At 41.6% G+C, this 23622-nt stretch overlaps 1 protein-coding gene across 7 annotated transcripts in view; it reads right to left on the bottom strand.

The window, feature by feature from the left end:
* Nucleotides 1-2312: 2312 nt before the first annotated feature.
* LOC120369950 (PARP1 binding protein) overlaps nt 2313-23622 on the bottom strand; it is a 117929-nt gene continuing 96619 nt past the window's right edge. For 4 of the 7 annotated variants that reach the window (XM_039483803.1, XM_039483837.1, XM_039483841.1 and 1 more), the window contains 3 exons: nt 9946-10111; nt 8878-9174; nt 6637-6722 (listed from right to left, as the gene is read on the bottom strand). In XM_039483803.1, the coding sequence (XP_039339737.1) occupies nt 6652-6722; nt 8878-9174; nt 9946-10111 (534 nt within the window). In that variant the 3' untranslated portion in view covers nt 6637-6651. Of the gene's footprint in view, nt 2361-6636; nt 6723-7596; nt 9175-9945; nt 10112-23622 lie in introns of those variants that run through there. The other 3 variants (XM_039483898.1, XM_039483818.1, XM_039483828.1) reach the window with 2 other exon arrangements.

Below are 23622 nucleotides of genomic sequence, written 5' to 3'. Positions count from 1 at the left end.
GTAGCTGGTGGCAGCGTAGTAGATCTAAACTAGGATTTTAGTTTAGAGGAGTCCATGCAGGTCCCCATCTTGGAACCCAACAGCTCCAAGTCGGGGAGAAAACCTATGACAAGGGGTCTTGGTACTGGCATCTGTCCTGATACTGTTATGGGTCTCGGGTACCCAGGACTGTGTGTCACCTTGTTACCTCCTTCCTCGAACATCTTGCCTGTGATAGCTGGGGGTTAGCTCCCTAACACCACCAGCCTAATAGCCTCTCAACCACTCTTCTCAGGACTATGCCAGCCCTTTCTTTTCCTTGTTGATTGACAAGTCCCCTTGAAGCATTCCCCTGTGCCAGGTATCTAGCCCCTGAAACTGGTTACTCACAGAAATCCCAGATCCTCTGATCTCAAAGGAATAGTGTATTTATCTTAAATCACTGCTACTGTATAACACACAGCACTTATGAGCACTTATAATAAAACAAAAGATTTATTTAAGAAAAATAGAGGTTCCACTGGAAACAAAAGAATGACAGAAATAAATGTTGTAACACAAAACAAAATCATAAAACACAAAGTAGGGCCTACACTTATTAATAGTTACTTTTTCCTATCCAATGAAGTAGGTTATCCCTTCAGAGTTCAGTTGGTTGCAGAGCTGGCTGGCTTCACAGGAACCAGGTTCCAATCCTTCATGAAAAACACCTGTTCAACAATATGTCTTCTCAGTAAATGGATGCAAAGTGTCTTTCTCAACCCTGATATACTGAATCAGTCTTTTGTCTTTATTCACAGACAGGGTCATCCCCACCCTGTTATAATGTTCCTATTAACCTCCAAGTGGTTTTGATTGTTTGCAATTGTCTTTAATAGTTTTCCATTGGCTGTTCTGGGATGAGGCAAGGGTAGACAATTTAACCTTGCATTTCATCAGCAGTTCTAGGGAAGGGTAACAACTCTTTCCCACTTGAATGGACCATCACTGAGACACATGATTTTCTGGTGACTAACTTATTCCAAGACCATAAAGCACAGTTTTCAATATAGTTACATTATTCCCAAAATATTTCCTATACACACATCTCACAATGATTATGAATATCGTTAAGTTACAAGCTTTCAGAAGAGACCTCACCTACTACATTTCCTGAATAAATACCAGGAAAGTAGTGTATTAGATGGAGTGAGTTTGTCAGGTCTGAGATAGGAGTTGCTTGTAAAGAACCTTTGCCCACTGGTACTAATGGGCCTCTGTCACAGATACTGGTAGGTGTTTCAGCACCAATGGTGGTTCCAGTTCTCCCCGGCTCATTCTCTGTTGATGCTGAGAGGTGCATGACCAGATTCATGATTTGTGTCACTGTAGGCTGCTCCTTATCCCTAGTCCTCAACACTGTATGAGGCCTGATCGATTTCTCTCCAGAGGTTTTGGATGGTCTGTCATAGGAGGACACCAAGCTCTACCTGGTTCCTCTGCATTCAGACCAGCCCCTTTTGATGCCAAACTTCAACACCAGAGGTGATTAGTTCCTGTTTTGATGCTGTTGACATTGGAATCATCTTTTGTGCCGAAGTGATGGTAACTGGTTCCTTTTTGGTGCAGTCTTCTTTGTGCCAGTTTTTGGTGTAGTTTGTCTGCCAGATGAGGTACTGGATGATATTGGCTTGTCCACTAGCAGGATCTTGGAGGTCATCTCCTCAGGTTCTGAGGAGACATTTGTGGATTGTTCCAGAAGATGGATGAAAAGACTGGTAAGTATGATTTAATGAAAAGGCATGGGGAAGTGTAAATAAAAAAATCCTCTCTAAGATCTCTATAATAGTTGCAGAAATAAGTCCCACAAATTTCTACTTTTAAATGTCAAGAAATTAGAGATAGGAAAATTATTGAAAGTTACAATCTGGTTCTGATTCAGCTCTTCATCCATAAATAAAGATGAGCCAAGAAAAAGTCAAGATAGTTAAATACTTTTTTCATTATTCCCTGTCAGCCACTGTGATGTTATATATATTTATATATTCAACTTATGTATTTTCTTTTTGTATTTGGCTAGTCAGCTCAAATGGCTCAGCTCATGTTTTGGCTCATAGAGCCAAACCAGACCCTTTGGCTTGACTATATGCAAAATTTGTGGATTGTACAGTTTTATAGCAAGATGGTTTGAATTTCTGAGACCTTCTAAAACAAATAAGGATAACACCCGTCAAAACTGCTTCATGATGGTCATGGTGTTTGTTGGGGAAGGAAGGGGAAGGTGCAAGATAATGGTATACTTGTTCTGTACTTGCTTCAGAATCAAGCTCAGAAAACTTTCCTGTAGTTGAAGCCTCGTCCATTTTTACCCAACTATGGAGTTTCTCCTGTAGTAATCATGCCTAGGAAGAGCAAGAAAAATTCAATAAATGACCTAACCCAATAATTGTCTCTCTCTTACTGTACAACTTTTTCATTCAGAAAGAAATGTGTACACCGAGTTTTATACCCTCTGGTTGAGATCTTCAAATTCCTCTTAAGAATAATGAGTGGCAGAAAACACTTGAATACCCTTTTGAAGCTTCTATTGGCAACACGTGCAGGCAAATGCAGTACACTGCATACTATTCAGATTTTACTATTTTCCTTCAGTGCTGAACAAAAGACATCCAGATCTACACTTAACAGTACTACAGTCTTTTGCTTTTACTCTGTCCAATATTACAAAAGCTGACCAGCATAAATTTAAGCAAATATAAGCTGTGTGAAGTAGTACTCAAAACTGTGGAATTTATTGCTGCAATACATAGTTGCGTCAAAATATTTAGGTGGATTTTCTAAGGAACTGATAATTTCATGATCACTAACAACATCTTTAGTTATAAATGTCAAGGAAAGAACATGCCGTTATATTACTTCAAGACACCTGATTATCTCAAAACCACCTATAACTGTCACACACACATTCAACTGCTCCACCTATTTACAGCATTGTAGGAGTCAAAATATCTCCCTTGCTCCCTCTGCACAGTAACAGCATTACAGAAATTGAACAGACACATTATGAAGTGTTTTTAGGCAAACTTTTGAACCTCAAGACATTTGGTTCTCAGTCTGAAAGTTGAGTAGGTTCTGATTTTATGAGGATGTTGTCAGTATATAACTGAAATATAGCCACCCGAATAAAAGGTACAAAATCCTAGGTAAAAATCTTCTTGCAGCTATCTACCTGTTCAACAATTTCAAAGTGCTGTTTTATTTTAAATTTCTGCAATTGATTTTCTACCTAGGATAGCTTCTGCTGCTAAAATATTATTTATATATGCACATACAGTACTATATATATTATAGAAACATATGTTTGTACATTTAAACACACTAAGAGATATGCTTATCGTTTAATATGATTGCTTAAAGAAGTCAAGCTAATTGAGAAATGTCATGGGGAAAAGAGTAGGTACTTGTAGGGTCAAATTCACCCACATGCAATGGTACAGAACAAGTCCTGTGGAAAAAATAGGCCTTGTGCTGGGCTCTTTGCACAGAGATGAACTTCATCCAGAACATTAACAAGAGGCAGCAACTGCCATTTAAAAAAAAAGATGAGAAGTGTTGGTAAAACTGAAATAAAATATAACTTAAGAGGAAAATATTAAGTGCAAACAAAATTTTCCATAGCATGCTAGAGATTAATAAAATCATGATTCTATAAAACAGACCATTAACTCTAAATATGGAGCAAAACCCAATGTTGGTGGCTAAGGAAGGATAACTGAAAAACAGTATACTAGTGTAGAAATGATCACTGAACACGGATTTTGGCACTACAGTCTAAAATTCAGTAATTTTTCAATATTTAAATATCCATTCAATAGTATGCCACACTATACTATTTATTGCTTTTCATTTCACTTAAGTCTTAAAAAAAACCCTGTAAAAAACAGAAAAAGTTTACCTGGTTTTATTTATTGTTCAGAAACAGACAGTGCTTATTAGACTCAAAAGCTCAGAAATGAACATTAAGTGTCAATAAACTAACTTACTGAAACAAAAGGTCTATCAAATATTTATTTTTACAGGCATGCAAACAGAATAAAAGATAAGTTCCAGCTATATTAAGCGTCATCGACCAAATTTATTTACTTTTGCATTTCACATTAGATTTTAGATTAAGTCTGATTTCACAGTAACACGATTCCATGTAAAAGCAAGAGGAGTTACTCAAAATAATTGTAAATTACTGATGCAAGCGGTACTAAGAAGAACTACGTTAATATTAAACGTGAAAAGAAAAGGCCATTTGATAACAGACAAGATTTTAGGCAGCAATTTATAATATGAATTTAGTTGTCGTAATTTAAAACATTTTAGTTTTCTGCCAGAAGTGGAGTATTTGAAGCCTAAAAGGAAAAATATGCATTTTATTTAGATTGTGAACACCTAGATGCATTGGACACAGATGCACCTATTGAATTTGTGAGGCTGCAGCCTGACAGAGGCTACCTTGTGCTCAGTCTCTGCAGCCACGGAAGCTACTCCAAATCTGAAAAAGACAAGTATACTCTCTACGGTCTGTACTGACCACAATTTATGACTTTACCTGATACTACAGCCATGTATAGCAACTGTGCTTTTTGTAATGTGGGTTGGAGACCGTACTGAGCGTGTTCTATTTTCTTCAACTATCAGACAGACACCGCTGAATTTTAAAAGAGGCCAAGGGCTGTATTTTCGGTTTTCTCTCAACTGACAGCTTTGTTTTAGCAGTTAACCAAGGAGGAGGTCTTAGGTCTTTTAGCTCCCCACCCCACCCCAAAAAATTGGCATTCATTTTGGTGACAACATACCCCATGACTTTTAGATAATAGGACTTTCTCCCCAAACAATAGCAACTGCAGAGTCCTCAGTAACAACAATGTGGGAAGGAAAGTGCCCTTCCCAACTCACAGATAAGCGTTTTTTTTTATTTTCTTAAAAAGGCTCAACCCAAACCAAAGCTTATCTTCATTCCTCCCTCAGCCATCCAAGGATGGATTATAGCTCTGGGATTTCATGCTAGCCACAAGAGAGCAAAGAGAGCCTGCTATTTTGATCAAACTGGTTCAAACTGATCCAAAACATGAATTTTGTTGTTTGATTGAGAATTGAAAGCATTTGGTAAACTTCTATTTTGAAGTAAGTTTTCATGAACCTCTGATGACATTTATTATAATTGTCTGAAACAGAAGTAGGCACTGGTCCAGGTCTCTCCTTGGTGCCAGTCAGTAGTGGAGAGAAGATACCTGCTGATAGAGAAAAAGGGTTAGTGCAAGAAACCACAATAGCGGTTTGATGCAAAAGTGAATTTTAGTTAAATAAAAAGTGGAATTACAAAAAAAAAAAAAAAAGTAAAAAGTAAATATTAAAGAAATTGGGAAAGGGGAGGTGCTCATTTTTTTTCTTTACTCAGTTTCGTGGACAGTTTCCTGATGGTCTGGTAAGTTTAGGTTGACCAGATTTCCCGATAAAATTGGGACCGTTCCGATATTTAGGTGTTTGTCTTGAGTCCCGACCGATCTTTTGTCGGGACACAATTTGTCCCGATATTTCGTTCCGCCGGCAGCACTCGCCTTTATTTATTGCTGCTACACCGGCAGCACTTAGCTTTTTTCCACCCTCTCTGCCAGCAGACTGCCCCCACCCCTCCCTCTGTGTCCCGATATTTTCTCCCTCTCATCTGGTCACCCTAGGTAAGTTGCTCTGACTAGCTGAGTGCCATGTGCATGCAGATACCTCTTAAAGACTGGAGTACGGGTGTGTCAGAGCCTGTGGAAGACTGGCGCAATGAACTGGACATAGGCAGGCCAGCCTGCCATTCAGTACAGTGTTCAGGAACCATAGGCTAATGGGCAGTCCAAAGACAGGAACCATGGGACCAGGGGCAAAAGTCAGAACTGGGGTCAAACAGGAAACAGAAGCCAAAGCTGAGGGTCAGTAGCATAAGGTTGGAGCTGGAGCAGTCAAAAAACAGGTCGACAGGGTTCCGCAACCAGAACGAGGCTGAGGGCGGATGCCAGGTACAGGGCAAGGTTGAAGTCAGGAACTGGAGACAAGACTGAAAGTCAGGTATTGAACAAGAGGGTCTGTACCAGCAGTAACCCAGAATCCATCTTGTTGCACAGACAACTTCCTGTTTCTCTTTCTACCTTAAATAGTGTAACCAGCCCAATAAGGGACTCTGTTTGGTGGAGTGCAAGGCCTTAGGGCTCCCAATTCTCCTGTCATTACTATAGCCATCCAGTGGTGTTGGGGATGCAGCAGTGGCCTACGGGCCCGGGTTCAGGACCCACAGATCCTCACAGGGTGGATAAATGGAAGTCAGAACTAGTGCAGAGGTACACGGTTACTATGCAGATGGCCCTGGCATCAAATAGATCCCTTAGGGATCTGCTAGGTCTGGGCAGGCCCCCAAACACTTTCCCCGTGGGGGGACAAATGCTGCCCCTCAAACAGCAAAATGTGGAGGAATCGCCACAGAAATTTCCTTCCATACACCTTTATCGTGTTTCTAAACACAGGAGGGGATAATAGGACATTAAATCTGGAAGATTCTTTGAGGCAAAAATTGAAGTTTCTATTCAGAGTGGGAGAGGGAGCAACATCTGAAATTATGATCTGGGTACCGACCTATTGGTGTTTGCAGCACTGATCCTTTCAGATGGGAAACTGCCTCCAAACTCTGACAAGTACATGCATCAGCAATGAGTGAGGATTGCCAGCTATATCTTCAGATAAAAAGGTACACAATTTACTGGACACAAGTTAAAGGATTCAGCTTTGCCTGTATTAAGGCAATGGTAGTATTTTAAACCATTGCTACCTTCAAAGTTTTTTTTCAATTTATTTCTTAAAAAGATTTGAAAATCAATTGCTCTTTAAAATAGAGAAGGCCAGGGTTTAAAACAAAATAAATTACTTTGCTGACCCTCCTTCTTACATGTGTAATAGTTCTTTTCTAAAACTGCCTTAAGTGAAAAGTAAAGCCTAATTTAAAAAGAGCACGTGTAGAGATTATGGTATCCTGTGAATTTTTCTAAAACTGATCCATTAAAAGGAACTACTAATCTGCACTGTTCTAAAAGTCTACAAAGGAGCTAATAATCCATGGTAAAAAATACCCATACTTAAGTAGTTCTAACCAATATATGGCATTACAAGTACTATTCAAAGGGTTAGCCTCTTTATAATGAGTCATTTATACAGGGTGAACTCATAAGCAACTGAAGTGGCTTCTATTCAATCTGTAAAATATATAAAGGTAGACATGATTGGAGAACACATTAATTTACAAGGGACACCTTTCTTAAATATATCTGAAAGCTGCTTAACTTCTATGCAAACATTAAACATCTAAGAATGCATATTTCATCCTATATGTTAATACTAATCTTCTCTCTCTTTTCTCAAGGTTTTTTACTTTCAGTTTCGAAGTCTATGCGAAAGGTAGAAGATGATGATATGATACTAAATGCGCTCAATATAGGAAAAGCTCTTTGGAATGGAGGTAAAACAGAGAAGACAGAGACTACACCTACTCTTGAGCACTACAAGATGGAGGACAGCAGCTTTCTGGATGAAGAGGAAGACAGAAACCCAAAATTCTTAGTGAGTTTCCATTTTTTATTGAACACTAAAACATGAATAAAAGCTCAATTTACAGTCCTTTTAAAAGGGTTAAAAGCTTACAATTTAAAAGAATGTTGTGGTGGATGGTTTCAGTTACAAGATCATGCAATTATTTAATGCTAAATTTTCAAATATAGGTATCTAATATTAGTCACCTAAATCTGAGTTTGGGAAACTAAACAAATGACTTGATTTTTACCAGGATTCCAGGTGGTCAGAACCTGTAAGAAAATATCAGTCTACTTTTTTATCACTGTTTGAAAATTTTGCCCATTCTGTACTAAAAATATATCTTAGAATGTCAACTGGATTAGCCATACATACCAAGATGGTTTCAATCCCACTGAATAACTAAATTGAAATTAAGCTGATCATCCACCTTATTCTAACATGCACTTTGATTTTAAGGTTTCTTAGCCAAAGTCCCAATGTGTGGCATTGTATGTCTTTTAAATGACTATCTGTTATAATGCCTTTGTTTAAATCTTTTTTTCTTACTTCAGAATATAGGTTCCAAACACAATTTCATAAGCCATGGTTCGCCAATGAACCTAGGTATAAAACAGCTACCTTATCTTGCATTGAAAGGATCTATGGCTTTTCCAGCTGACACTGAAATTCAGACTATTGAATCAATACAGGAAAGGCGAGAGACCGGGGATGAAGAAAACTCAGCTAAATTTCCTATAGGAAGGAGAGATTTTGACAGTAAGTATGTGTGTATTTTTCCACAGAAAAAATATTTCAACTTAGAATATAAAAAGAGTAAAATGATTTTTTTCTTCAGTGCTCAGGTGTATGTTGGGAAGAGTCTATCGACCTTGTTGGCAAGTTTGAAAACTGTTGGCCTCCTCTCTAAAGAAGCATTGGTTGCCAATTTAATGAAACTTGAAGTTACTGTGCTTTTGGTATTGCTATATATGTACATCTAAATACTACTATCTGTATTTCAAAATAGAGGGAAACATGATTGACATTTTCACTAGATAACCTAGTTGTAATAGTTATGATGTATTGTTACTGAAACTGACAATTCTACAAATCAAGACTGTCACTATATTTGTCTAATGAAGAATATATGTAACCTACTTTAACATCATATATTTGGACACTATGAAGCCAAAATGTGTTAATGCACCTGTTATCTTGTTCTTTCAAAATGTACAATGTTTATTATGGAATAGTAAATTTACTATATACATCAAAATAAAAATAAGATTCATAGTCTAAAAAAGTCAGTTAACTTTTTCTGACCAGCAATCAATTTATTCTTGGCTGTAGCCTTGTTGCTTTTTGCTGCTCCATCTAGTCTGCTGTCCAATTTCTCCTGTAGTATGTTTGATATCTTGGGTCTCTTAATATTTGTGTACTGAGATGGTTCATTTTCATTATTGCAGATGACTTTCTCACTATTCAGAGCCATGTGTTTCCTCTTTGAGCTCTTGTTTCTTGGCTGACAACTTTTTGCTTTTTCACTTTTACTTCCATTCTGAAGAACATTTTCAGAACTGGTTCCAAGTGCTGGTCTTTCAGGAGGTGACTTTACACCTTCTATTGTGTAAGAGAATAAAATATTTTAGGAAGAAAAAAAAAGTTATTACTCCTAAAGTAGTTAGCCAGGATAGTCCTAGGATTTAAATGGCATAAAGGTCATGTATTTTAGAAAGAGAGTGCTTTCTTAAATAAAATGAATAATAATAATTTGACAGGCTATCAGCTAGCCAAAAACTATAAACACACCTAAACATAGACACTTCACCATTAAATTTTAAAATGCATGCATAAATGTAACCATCAACAACTTCAGGAAATAAGTTTATATACAAAGGTCAAAATGTTGCAAAGGATGACTATACTTATGTCCTAACAGTAATTTATATAACACACATCTTGTAATGTGTTCTTGTTTAAAAAGTAAAATTAACAATTAGTCATAATTTTCCCATTCAATACATAAATTTCCCTCAAGCACTACGTCATCTCCGTAAAATAGGTAAAAAGAAACCTGACATACTGATGATTAAAATTTATTTGGGGATTATGAAGGCAGTAAATAATAAATCATTTACAATCTATACTGCTAATTTCAAAGCACTTATCTCACATAGCATAGACTAAAAAATATTTTAGATCAGTTTTTACTGACTGTAACTTGTGCAAAGCTATTAAACCCTCAGTTTTGTTTTTCCTTGAAAAAAATCCTTTACATTTGACTTTTAATAAAGATTGTTGTAGTAGTCTATTTGATAAAAATCAACAGGTATAAGACCTGAAAAATCAGGAATAAAAATTTCTCATTCACTCAAACATAATTCAGTTTACCTGCAAAAGTCTCAGCTTCTAAACAGAGAGAAAGCATTTGTTTTGGTGCTGGATGTATGCAAGTCGGGATTTGGCTCCTACTGAAGAAGTGCTGACCCTTCTTCTCAGTCATCAGGTCATCCTTGTAGGTACAAGCGAACTGGGACCTGATTAAGGGTTGCTTCATCTATAAAGGGTGAATGACACTACTTTTAATTTTTAATGTTTGTTTAGAAAATTATTTTAAACTTTTTTATTATTGGTAAAATAAAAAGTCTTGGGTATCATTGTTTCCCCCTCCCTCCCTTCCTCCCAGTTTTAACTTAAAAGGTAAAATTAATCAAAAATTACCTAAACTACGAGGAAAGTTAACACAACACAACCAAGGTGAAATAAATTGTTTATGATATTTTGTAATTATATATAAACTAGTTCTAGAAACATTTTATTTAACAGTGAATTGAGGCATTCTAAAATGAATATTTGTTTGATTTTTTTGACTGGTCTCTTTTAGAAAGCTGCATATTTAAGCCTTTTAAAAGCCCATCAGCCTAAGCCTCTCTGTAAGAGATTTTTCTTTTGCCTTCACATTTGGTAGCACCGGTTTACCATTTTGAGCTGCTATCATAGCGAGTATTTGTCTAGAGCCAAATCATCCCTTACACAAGCTATGAACAAGATGAGCCCACTATTTCCTTTGAAGAGTCAACAAGCAACTTTCATTGGGATAAGGCTCCCCATCAAAACAAACTATGTAAAAGAATGGAAAAAATGAAACCTCAAAAAAGAACACACACCCCAAAGAGAGAGACAAATACCTATAGCCCAATATAAAATTTGAGTCAAATATACTAAAAATTGGTCTAACTGTAGAACACTCAATATTATTATATCCTCTTCTTGTTAGATGAAAATTTGAAATTTTCAACTCCCTCACAAAACCAAATAATTTCCATACAGAGTGTAAAAGGCAGGCCATACGATTTCCACAGATATACTGACCAAGTTCCAAATGCATTAAAAGCATCTGCATAGCCTGAGTTGTCAGAATTTTACAATACCAAAGAACACTATCATATCTACCTCTGCTGTATTTTAGAGACAATTTATTTCCACCCCTAAGCTTCCAAAGCCAGAAACCCAGCTGATTAGTATAGATCAATCAGAAAGTATTGTTCAACAATAAAAAAAGAATAAAAGTGACATTATGGGCTGTATTTCCGTATTCACTAGAGTCAAGGACTCCAGATCAAATTTGCTCAGTTTATATACAAAAATATGGTTTCCCCAGCTACCACCACTACTAAATCAATCTGGGATTTGAAAAAAATATCAAGCTTTGTTCTTTCTGGACCATTTATCTCCAAGAATATAGATTCTGCAGACCAAATTCTGTCCTGAGTTCTAGCTATAGAATTCAGCAGACTTCAAAGTGGCTGACAGGCATCAATAAAGGAAACAATTACTTTATAATTAGAATAGCCAACTAACAACTCTACTGATAACATACAAGTAGGGCTGTCACGTGATTAATTACACTTAAACAATAATAGAATACCATTTATGTAAATATTTTGGATGTTTTCTACATTTTCTAATATATTGATTTCAATTACAACAACACAAAATGTACAGTGCTCACTTTATATTTATTTTTTATTACAAATATTTGTGCTATAAAAAAACAAAAGAAATGGTATTTTTCAATTCACCTCATACAAGTACTGTCATACAATCTCTAGATCATGAAAGTTGAACTTACAAATGTAGAATTATGTACAAAAAAAACTGTACTCAAAAATAAAACAATGTAAAGCTTTAGAGCCTACAAGTCAACTCAGTCCTACTTCTTGTTCAGTCAGTCACTCAGGCAAACAAGTTTGTTTACATTTGCAGGAGATAATGCTGCTGGTTTCTTGTTTTTCAATGTCACCTGAAAGTGAGAACAGGTGTTTTCCATGGCACTGTACCCGGTGTCGCAAGATATTTACGTGCCAGAAGCAGTGAAGATTCATATGTCCCTTCATGCTTCAACCACCATTCCAAAGGACATATGTCCTGCTAATGAGGGGTTCTGCTCGATAACTATCCAAAGCAGTGCGGACCGACACATGTTCACTTTCATCATCTGAGTCAGATGCCACCAGTAGAAGGTTGATTTTCTTTTTTGGTGGTTCAGGTTCTGTAGTTTCCACATTGGAGTGTTGCTCTTTTAAGACTTCTGAAAGCATGCTTCACACCTCATCCCTCTCAGATTTTGGAAGGCACTTCAGATTTTTAAACCTTGGGTCGAGTGCTCTGGCTATCTTTAGAAATTTCACATTGGTACCTTTTTGCTTTTTGTCAAATCTGCAGTGAAAGTGTTCTTAAAATGAACAACATGTGCTGTGTCATCATCCAAAACTGCTATAACATGAAATATATGGAAGAAAGTGGGTAAAACAGAGCAGGGGACATAATTCTCCCCCAAGGAATTCAGTCACAAATGTAAGTAATGCAATTTTTTAATGAGCATCATCAGCATGGAAGCATGTCCTCTGGAATGGTGTCCAAAGCATGAAGGGGCATACAAATGTTTTGCATGTCTGGCATGTAAATACCTTGCAATGCCAGCTACAAAAGTGCCATGTGAATGCCTGTTCTCACATTCAGGTGACAGTGTAAATAAGAAGCAGGCAGGAGTATCTTCCGTAAATGTAAACAAACTTGTTTGTCTTAGCGATTGGCTGAACAAGAAGTAGGACTGAGTGGACCTGTAGGCTCTAAAGTTTTACATTGTTCTGTTTTTGAGTGCAGTTATGTAAAAAACAAAAAAATCTACATTTGTAAGTTATACTTTCATGATAAAGAGAGTGCACTACTGTATTGTATGAGGTGAATTGAAAAATACTATTTCTTTTGTTCATCATTTTTACAGTGCAAATATTTGTAATAAAAATAATAGAAAGTGAGCACTGTACACTTTGCATTCTGTGTCCTAATTGAAATCAATTGAAATTGGTTCCTGGCCAATGGGAGCTGCAGAGCCAGTGCTTGCAGTGGGGGCAGCGTGCGGGGGCAGCACACAGAGCCACCTGCCACGCCTCTGCCTAGGAGCAGCAGGGACAAGGTGCCACTTGCAGGGAGCCTCCTGAGGTGAGCACCCCGTGGATCTGGCACCCCAAGCCCCCTCCTACACCCCAACCCCCTGCCTCAAGCCTCCTCTCACAGACTCCCTCCCAGAGCCCACGCCCCACACCCCCTCACCTGCCCCAACCCTGAACCCCCTCCTGTACCCAAACTCCTTCCCTCTTAGTTAACCGGAATTTTTCACTTACCGGCAAACCCACCCCCCCATTTCCCCAAAATGCTGGATAAAAAAGCTTGTACTGTATTATTCTCACAGCAAAATGACTGACCAAGTATTCTACAGTTGGTGAATAACATAGAAAAAGCATCCTGACTGGCTAATAACTTACATTGGTCAATAATTAAATCACAGTGTTTTAATATCATGCGCTGCAAAGAGACACAGGAGACACATTAAAGAACCACTTGTGGCTTCCAAGCCTCAGTCTGAGTATCACTGGTTTAAGGTTTCCAGCCTGGAGGACTCTTCCCCTCTTCTAAGCTAGCAGATGTTGTGCCCCACTTGGACAGGGACAAAACCTCAAAGGCCTTGACATTTATATTGTCAAACATTGGTTATTAGGTTAACACCACTGATTTTGATTCCTGCAGATCTGCAAAACCACCTAAGACAGAAATAACCCTCACTTATCCTTAGGAAGCAACACATTAACCATCAACCATCCAGAGGATCACATAATAGTAAAAAATATTACAGATCTTTCCCATGTTCTTCATGGTAACATGGATGAGTTACAATTTGTGCAGAGCTGACTAAGATATTTCATCTACATGACAGAACCAGTACATAGAACATCAAAGTAGTCAAAGAAACCACAAGGGTTTCTTTTTTACTTTCACAGGCCTCAGTGAGGCAAGTCAGCTCTGAAAGCTTATAAGAACATAATGATTCAAATGTTATGGGTGATGTCCACTGAGATCGTTTTCAAACTTGGACACTTTAGGACTTAAACACTAGGGGCCTGACAAAAAGCCATTTGTCTATATACTTCATTGGGCCTTGGCTCTTGGTCTCAAGGTCTAGTTCTCCTCTGCATTACACCCTGTGTAAGTCATTTCCAACTGTGCACTGCAAAACCCTAAATAAAATAATTGTCCACCTGAGTATATTTGATACAGTGATGACTGCCTGAGTCTGCAGACAGCATGAAATAATAGTTCTTAGAGATTTGAACTACCCTTTTCATTTCAATGTGATATTAAGTCCCAAGATCCACTGAAGCAGATATACCCCAACAGCTGTACTATGGGGTAGATCTGCTGCCCCCAGAGACAAGAGGGTCCTGCTGTGCTCCTGTGTGGAGGAAAGGGAGATCATGCAGTTTCCCCTCCCTTGCTAGAAGAGGAGAGGGATCCCCTGTCACGGCCACTCCCAAAGGGGGTCACGACAATGGGCTTGGATGCCTCATTTTGTGGTATGCCAGAGGCATATGTGGGGCCCTAAGGGCCAGATTAGTTAGCATATGCTCTCACTTGGTCTTCTTGTACCTTTTAAAAAATGCATTTTATTTAGTTTGTTTATGATATGCCACTGAGAAGCCCATATTTTCCCTTGTATTAATTGTTACTAATGTATGCCCTTCTATTTATTTCTAAAAAGTTACATCTGATAATCTACTCCAGATCTCCCTCCAGCCTCTGCATACAGACAGAACTGCCAACACTTAGTCAGTAAAAATGCTCAGAGTGGGTTTTTATATACTGGGATAGAATAATATAATTTAAAAGAATACATCAGTAACAACAAACACCTGTTTTTATTTTTTGGCCAACCAATCAAGATATCCTCTGGAGAAGGAAAAAAGAGTGGAGAGAGAGAGAGGAAATCTTTTCCTCACCCTTTGTGGAAAAAATAGGAAGGGGAGGTTGAAAGAGGTTTACAAGGAAAGAGAAAGAAGGAATGGCAAAATGTCATTTGCTTTTTCTAACAGAAATTAATGCATAGCAAAAAAAGGCTAGAATTATTCTTTCTGCAGAATTTCTATTGTGCCAAAAAACAAGAAAAAATGCTTAGTGCACTCCTTAGAGGTTGAAAACACTAAGCAAAAATGTTTCTCATAATTCTCCATTAAAAACAAACAAATTTTTTTTGGTGCAGTAGATGAGACCAGTATCTCAGAAAGATAGCTTTTCCTTAGTCAAATGTCGAGTTTTTTTTGCAAAAGTGTATTGGATACACAGAAAATCTTGATAGCTTCCTGTTGATGGCCTTCCAAGTCTCTCTTTATTTGTACTGGAATCATAAATAGGCAAAACAATTCTCACTAGCAACAGCTCTTGGAGAACTAAACAACTAAGAATAATATCTAGCTTCATGCATTGCTGTCAAGTCACTTTATATAGACATAATCAAGTCACATGAGAAAGGCAGACTGAAATTCTCTGTTTTCTAGAGCTTTTGCCTTGGAAGAATTTCCATACACAGTAAAATTATAATGAACTTCAAACTTGACAAGGTTTGCTAGAGTCCTTTAGCCACAATTTTTTTTTTAAACTTAAATTAGTGTTAGGTTCCTTTTTGGAAGAAAAGAGTACCTCATATAGGAAAGGTTGACTTCAGTTATATTAAGAAGCGAAATAAGCCAAACTACTGAAAGTTCACTACAGTTGTTTTGGGCTAAATGTGCTAACAATGAAAAAATGGTTACTCACCTTCTCATAACTGTTGTTCTTCGTGATGTGTTGTTCATGTCCATTCCAATCAGGTGTGTATGTGCGCATGTGCACGGCAGCAGGAAGATTTTTCCCATAACAGCATCCATTGGGTCGGCCTGGGTGCTCCCTGGGGTCACTCCTTCATAGTGCTCAATTTAGAGCACTGTCGACCCGTCATCCCCTCAGTTCCTTCTTGCCGGCTACTCCGACAGAGGGGTAGAAGAGTGGGTATTGGAATGGACATGAACACCACATATCGAAGAACAACAGTTACAAGAGGGTGATAAACTGTTTTGTCTTCGAGTTCTTGTTCATGTCCATTCCAATCAGGTGACTCCCAAGCCTAAATTCTGGAGGCAGGGTTGGAGTTATGCACTGACTGGAGCAATGCTCTTCCAAAGGCAGCATCATCTCTGGCCTGCTGGCTAATCACATAATGCGCAGTGAAAGTATGTATGGAGGACCACATCGCTGCTCTGCATACTTCCTGGCTGGGAACTTGCACCCAGAATGCTGATGAAGAAGCCTGCACCCTGGTGGAGTGCGCCGTGAGCGGAGGAGCACTCCCAGATGCAGGATGTGATCCATGACAAAATTCGTTGGGAGGAGACTGGAAGACCTTTCATCCTGTCTGCCACAGCCACAAACAGTTGAATGGACTCCCGGAATGGTTTCATTCTCTCGATGTAGAAGGCTAGCGCTTTGTGGACATCCAATGAGTGAAGCCTCTGCTCCCTGCCACTTCAGTGCAGCTTAGAATAGAACACAAGGAGGAAGATGTCCTGGTTGATGTGAAATTGGGAAACAACCTTCGGGAGGAAAGCTGGATATGGCCTGAGCTGAACCTTGTCCTTATAGAACACGGTATAAGGAGGCTCCAATGTTAGGGCCTTGAGCTCAGACACCCTCCTGGCTGAGGTTATCGCTACCAGAAATGCCACCTTGTACGAGGAGATAGAGCAAGGAGCATGTCGCCAGTGGTTCGAAGGGCGGCCCCCGTCAGTCTGGAAAGGACCAGATTGAGGTTCCAGGCTGGGACCAGCTGCCAGATATGCGGATCTAGCCTGTCGAGACCTTTCAGGAAACGGTTAATCATAGGGTAGCTATGTAGCTCAGTGGTTTGAGCATTGGCCTGTTAAACCCAGGGTTGTGAGTTCAATCCTTGAGGAGGCCACTTAGGGATCTGGGGCAAAAACTGGTCCTGCTAGTGAACGCAGGGGGCTGGACTCGATGACCTTTCAAGGTCCCTTCCAGTTCTAGGAGATTGGTATATCTCCAATTATTATTACCTTTAGGGTTGGCAAAGACCGACCAGCCCTCTGTGCCTGGATGGAAGACAGAGATTGCGGCCAAGTGAACCCTTATTGATGACATGGACAGTCCCTGCTGCCTGAAGTGGAGAAGGTAGTCCAGTATGAGTGGTATAGAGGCGAGCGTTGAGGATGAATGATGCTGCACCGACCAGATTGAGAATCTCTTCCACTTGGCAAGGTAGGTAGCCCTGGTGGAGGGTTTCCTACTGCCAGGGAGGACTTGTCTAACAGGGTCTGAGCAAGAGAACTCAATGGGGTCCAGCCATGGAGCTTCCATGCCATGAAGTGCAACGACTCAAGGGTGCTGAAGACCGCCATGATCCTGAATTACTAAATTCAGGAGGAGCAGCAAGGTGACTGGAGCTTCCACGGATATTTCCAGGAGAGACGTGTACACAGTGTTGGCCGTGCCAGGCTGGAGCTATCAATATCACTGAAGCCTCTTCCCTCCATATCTTGAGGAGCACCTTGTGAATGAGAGGGAAGGGCGGGAACATGTAGAGGAGACGGCCTCCCCATCGGAGGAGGAACATGTCCGCGATGGAGCCCGGGCTGTGATTCAGGAAGGAGAAAAACTGCTGGTGATTCCTGTTGCATCGCATGGCGAACAGGTCTATCTGGGGAAAGCCCCACCATTGGAAGATTGAGTTTGTGACGTCCGGGTGTAAGGACCACTCATAGCTGTGGAACAACCTGCTGAGAGGTACAATGGTACCCGGAGAGGTACAATGCTTGCAAGTGTATTTAATGCTCTACGCAGAAGTCCCACAACATGAGGGCTTCCTGGCCCAGGGGAGAGGAGCGTGCACCCCATTTGTTGATATAGAACATCGCCATGGTGTTGTCTGTCATGACTGATACACATCTCCCTCTCAAGTGGGCTCGGAAAGTCTGGCATCCCAGGCACACCACACTCAGCTGACATTGATGTGGAGAGCAAGTTCCTCCTGAGACCAGAGGCCTTGTGTCCTGAGGTCTCCCAGATGTGCTCCCCAGCCCAAAGCTGACACGTCCGTCACTAGCGAGAGGGATGGCTGAGGACCGGTGAAGGGGACCACTGCACCGACTACCTGTGGGTTGAGCCACCACTGGAGGGAGTCAAGGACCGGGTGAGGTAGAGTCATGACCCTGTCCAAACTGTCCCGAACCACCCGATACACCAATGCTAGCCATGACTGGAGCGGCCAGAGTCTGAGCCTGACATGTTGCACCACATAGGTACAAGAGGCAATGTGTCTTAGAAGTTTCAGGCAATTCCTTGCTGTGGTGGTGGGAAACTGAGACTTCGATAGATGTCGCCCAGGGCCCAAAACCTCACTTCCAGGAGATATGCCTGTGTCGAGTCCAGTACCACCCCTATGAACTCTATCTGCTGAACCAGGGACAGGGTTGATTTCCCCACATTGAGGAAAATGTCAAATGTCATTCTTATGAAGTTGACTTGTGCCTCCACTTGAGACCTGGAGCGGCCCTTGATGAGACAGTCGTTGAGGTATGGGAACACCTGTTCCTGCCGCCTGTGCAGGAACGTGGCCACAACTGCCATGCATTTGGTAAACACCCGAGGTGCTGCTGACAGGCCGAACAGGAGGACTGTGAATTGACAGTGGTTGTTGTTCACCACAAACCTGAGGTACCTTCTGTGGGACGGAATGATTGCAATATGAAAATACGAGTCCTTCAAAGAGGGTGGCATACCAGTCCCCTGGATCCAAGGAAGGGATGATGGAAGCCAAGGAGACCATGCGGAACTTGAGTTTCTTTAAGAATCTGTTGAGCTCCTGCAAGTCTAGGATGGCCTGAGCCTGCCCTTGGCTTTCGGTATTAGAAAATACCAGAAATAGAAGCCCTTGCCCTTCTGCTCCTGAGAAACTTCTTCCGCTGCTCCTAGCGACAGGCGCGAGTGCACCTCCTGTACAAGGAATTGCTCATGAGAGGGATCCCTGAAGAGGGACGGGGAAGGGAGGGGTGGAAGGGCACAGAATTGAATGGAGTATCCCCTCTCTACCGTGCGGAGAATCCAATGGTCCGATGTGATGCAGGACGACACAGGGCAGAAAGGGAATAGTTGGGACAAAAATAGGGCAGGGTGGATCCAGTCCTTGCGCTGGTACACCGTCCTAGACTGCCCCTTCAAAGGCCTTTATCAGGCCTGGAGGTGGCTTGCATTGGCCAGAGCCCTGGCCTGAGGACGGGTGCGGCCTCTTTCTGCCACTCCTATTCCTCCTCCTTGAGCCATCCTGTCGGTTCTGTTGTTGGAAGAACTGTGGCGGAGCTTGCAGCCTGAAGTGTCTCCGCTGCATGCTGGGGATGTGAAGGCCCAAGGTTTTGAAGGTGGCTCTGGAGTCCTTCAGACTGTGAAGCCTTTTATCTGTCTTTTCGGAAAACAGAGTCACACCCTCAAAAGGAAGGTCTGGTATTGTCTGTTGGACCTCATAAGAGAGGCAAGAGACCTGGAGCCAGGCGACCCTTCTCATGGCCACCCCTATAGCCATCACCCCCAGGGCCGCATCAGCTCCGTCCAGTGCCACCTGCAGGGAAGCTCGGGAAATGAGCTTACCCTCATCAATGAGGGCCTAGAATTCAGCACAGGAGTCTTGCGGCAGCAGCTCTGCAAATTTTGCCATTGCCCTGCATGTATTATAGCAGTACCTGCTGACAATGACCTGATGATTTGAAATGCAGAGCTGCAATCGGCCCATAGAGGAGACCTTCCTCTCAAAAAGGTAGAGTCTTTTCGTCTCCCTATTCTTAAGGGAGGGTCCCTGGTAACCTTACCGCTCGCACTAATTGTCAGTGTTCACGATAAGGGAATCAGGTGGCGGGTGCGAGTACAGATGCTCGTAGCCCCTAGATGGCATAAAATAGAGCCCTTCATTGCGCTTAGCTCTGGGGGACAATGAGGATGGGGTCTGCCATAAAGTTTTGGTCGTGTCCGATATGGGGTCTCTCAGTCATTGGCTCTTTAGATTTGTTCAGGGAAGAACGATCCCTCTCCGACTTCTTTTTCTTCTGAGGTACCGGTGATTGAGACTGGTGCCTACCCACCGAATGGACTCAGGAGGAGCCATGACGGTGTTGAGGGTCTCGCACAGAGTCCTTTCTCAGCACCAGTTCCCGGGATGATGGCGCTGGGGCACTCTGCACCAAGGAGGTGGTGCCGGGCGCGGGATCCCCTGACCCCGGGTCTGAGTCGGAGCACAGAGCTGCCTCCATGAGCAGAACTTTGAGCCGCTGCTCCCTGTCTTTTAAAGTTCTGGGGCAAAACTTGCAGCAGATTCTGCAATGGTCCTTTTGATTACCCTCATCTAGGCAGCTTAAACATGCAGTCTGTGGGTCACTTTTTGGCATGCGCTTAGCGCAGACCTCACACTTTTTGAAGCCCAGTGACTGCAGCATACCATGGCTCGGGGGAGTTGGGGGGGACGACCCCCAACACACTCTAAACTAACTAACTATAATACTTCTACTAACTACAGAAGAACTATAAACAAATTAAATGGACACAGGCTAAATCTAAGCAGTGGTCCCTATGTGAAGCAACATTTACAGGCTCTTCAGTGGGCAAATTATGCCCTGCCTGTTCACAACCAGCTGACCCTGGGACTGCCAGGGCATGGGGCTCAAAGTCGGATTGGCATGTCAGGTTCCGCCAAGAATCTGTGACTCCAATGCAGCAAAGCCCAAGCAGGAGTTTCTGAGCACTCAAAGAATGAGTCTAAGGACAATATCCAGTCAGCTCAGGGGCTATGTCCTGCAACAGATCCAAGCAGGAGGAAGATTAAACCCTGAAATGCTCTAAATGTCCCATCCCACAGATAAGAAGAGAGTTCTCAGCTCTCTGGGAAAAGAAACAGGGTGCCTGCGCTGCTCCCCTTCCTCTCACTATGAAGCAAGGGATCCTCATGATCTTGCAAACCAAAGAGACTCCAAGTTCCAAAACGGCAAAAGCAAGCATCACCATCAGAGGCAGCATTTAGTATTGTTAGTGAACAAGTAGGTGAAAATCAAGAGTCAAGCCCCTTCTCCTTTGCCTTCAGCACCCTCTTATCTGAGGGAGTGTTAGAATAGAATAGAATATCAGGGTTGGAAGGGACCTCAGGAGGTCATCTAGTCCAACCCCCTGCTCAAAGCAGGACCAATCCCCAGACAGATTTTTGCCCCAGATCCCTAAATGGCCCCCTCAAGGACTGAACTCACAACCCGGGGTTTAGCAGGCCAATGCTCAAACTACTGAGCTTTGCTGGGGCTTTTCTCGTACATGGAGGTAGGAGGTTCACCATGCCCTTCCCACCCTACAACATGTCTGGCCATGCAGAGAAGCCTGTCACTCCCTTGAATCCCTCACTCAGATTGCTGTGTAATGGGAATTGCGCCTGTCTGGTTTCATCCCAAGAACCCTCACTCACAGTCAGGGAAAGGGGCTCAGATTTCAGGCAGCAGCAAAATGGGAATTGTGCCTTCTGATCATTCCCTTGCTCTGCCAGGGAAGGAGGCTCAGATCCTAAGAGGTGGGAAACAAAAGTCTCTCTCTACTCCTCTTCTCCACAGTCTAGCTCCACACTGAAATGTAAGGCATGCCTTCAGGCAGCCTGTGAACAGCTCCAAGGCACATGAAGATTATGCTCCGCACAAAGTTGACCCATTATGAGATTACAGGGTGGTAAGTGAGAAATCCCTTCCCGTGGCCAAAATTATCCTGGTTTATTAAGTAAAGCCCTGAGTGGTACTAGGTTGCTTCTACAGTACTTACTTGGGAGCTAGCCAGCCTTGGGAAGCAAGCAACCCTTTCTGCTCCTGTGTACATCTAGCAAGCTACTTCTTCAGTCGAGATATATGCACCAGCACCTCTCATTGGTTGAGAGGTCCTCAGGCCAGAATAAATACTGTGCTATCTCTCACCTGTAGTACAGCCAGGCAAGCAATAAATGCCTTTCAAGCATTATTTGATAGATGGTTTCCTGTATATTCCTCCTTTGAGGGACATTATAAGATCCAAATAAGGATGGACTGCTGATTAAAACCAAATGTTAAACTATAATGTTTTATATGTAAGCAAAGAAATTTCTTAAGTTTTGGGAGCCTAAGGTTGATGCAGCACTAGCTCCACCAGTGAAAGGTAATCATACCTTCAGAAAGAGACTTCCTTCCAAAGACCATAACAGAGGACACACTACACAACAATTTCAAATCCTTAGCTACAGCCTTTCATACCAAAGGTTTTTCATATATTTAGTAAGAAAAGCCTACTTGGTGGTAAGTAAGTGGTTCATTGTCTTGCGATAGGTTCTTTGCTTGGACTGAGACATCACTGATTTGGTCCTGGTCAAACATTTTGTGTGATTTGTGACAAGTGCAATTATTTCTAATTCACCGGTGCAAGGAAGCCAAATTCTGTTTAGTATTGGGGACTATGTCTGTGTCATATTACACACTCTAATTTGAACATGAGGCTTGTCTGCCTTCTCTGTTGTCCTTTACTTCCATGCTGGACTGAAATTCTAAGGGGTAACGACACAGGGTTAACAATGGAGGGTCATTCAATTTTTATTGTCCTCTAATCACATGGAAGCCCAATGGGTAAATAGTTGGCTACCACTCAGAACAAGCCAGTTTTCTACGTCTGAACTCCAGGGGAGGACGTAACTAAGCAACAGATCACCTTGTGGGGCATTTTGATCACCTGACAAGGTTGATGGGGGAGGTCACATGACAAAGGCCTCATTTGGAGTACTGTGTCCAGTTTTGGGCCCCACACTACAAGAAGGATGTGGATAAATTGGAGAGAGTCCAGCGGAGGGCAACAAAAATGATTAGGGGGCTGGAGCACATGACTTATGAGGAGAGGCTGAGGGAACGGAGATTGTTTAGCCTGCAGAAGAGAAGAATGAGGGGGGATTTGATAGCTGCTTTCAACTACCTGAAAGAGGGTTCCAAAGAGGATGGATCTAGACTGTTCTCAGTGGTAGAAGATGACAGAACAAGGAGTAATGGTCTCAAGTTGCAGAGGGGGAGGTTTAGGTTGGACATTAGGAAAAACTTTTTCACTAGTAGGGTGGTGAAGAACTGGAATGGGTTACCTAGGGAGGTGGTGGAATCTCCTTCCTTAGAGGCTTTTAAGGTCAGGCTTGACAAAGCCCTGGCTGGGATGATTTAGTTGGGTTTGGTCCTGCTTTGAGCAGGGGGTTGGACTAGATGACCTCCTGAGGTCCCTTCCAACCCTGAGATTCTATGATTCTATGAAAGGAGACTGGCAGTTATAAAAAAAATGGGTCCCACCAGTCGTTTTTGAGAGCAATGTACTAGAAACAGACAGATGACTACAGAAGTGAGAGGAGACTTCATGTTCCCAAGGAGAAGCCATGTGCAGAAGGAAAGGGAGAGACAGAAAGGATCGTGAATCCATAAAAGACTCTGACCCACGCCCAAAGAAAGCTCATCAGTGAGGAAGCTGAGGTAGGGATTTCCCAACAGGTGTTTTATTGTTTTGTCTGTATCTGTATATTTCTTATGCTAGTTAAAATAAAGAATCATTGTGTTAGAAACCTTTACAAAGACTGTGCGTTATGTGCTTAAAGTATCACGTGTTTCTGGAGAAATA

The sequence above is a fragment of the Mauremys reevesii genome, linkage group 1 (assembly GCF_016161935.1).
Source record: "Mauremys reevesii isolate NIE-2019 linkage group 1, ASM1616193v1, whole genome shotgun sequence".
In the NCBI taxonomy this organism is placed as follows: Eukaryota; Metazoa; Chordata; order Testudines; family Geoemydidae; genus Mauremys; species Mauremys reevesii.
Note: the sequence above shows the minus strand (reverse complement) of the source record. Positions and strands in the feature narration are given on the sequence as shown.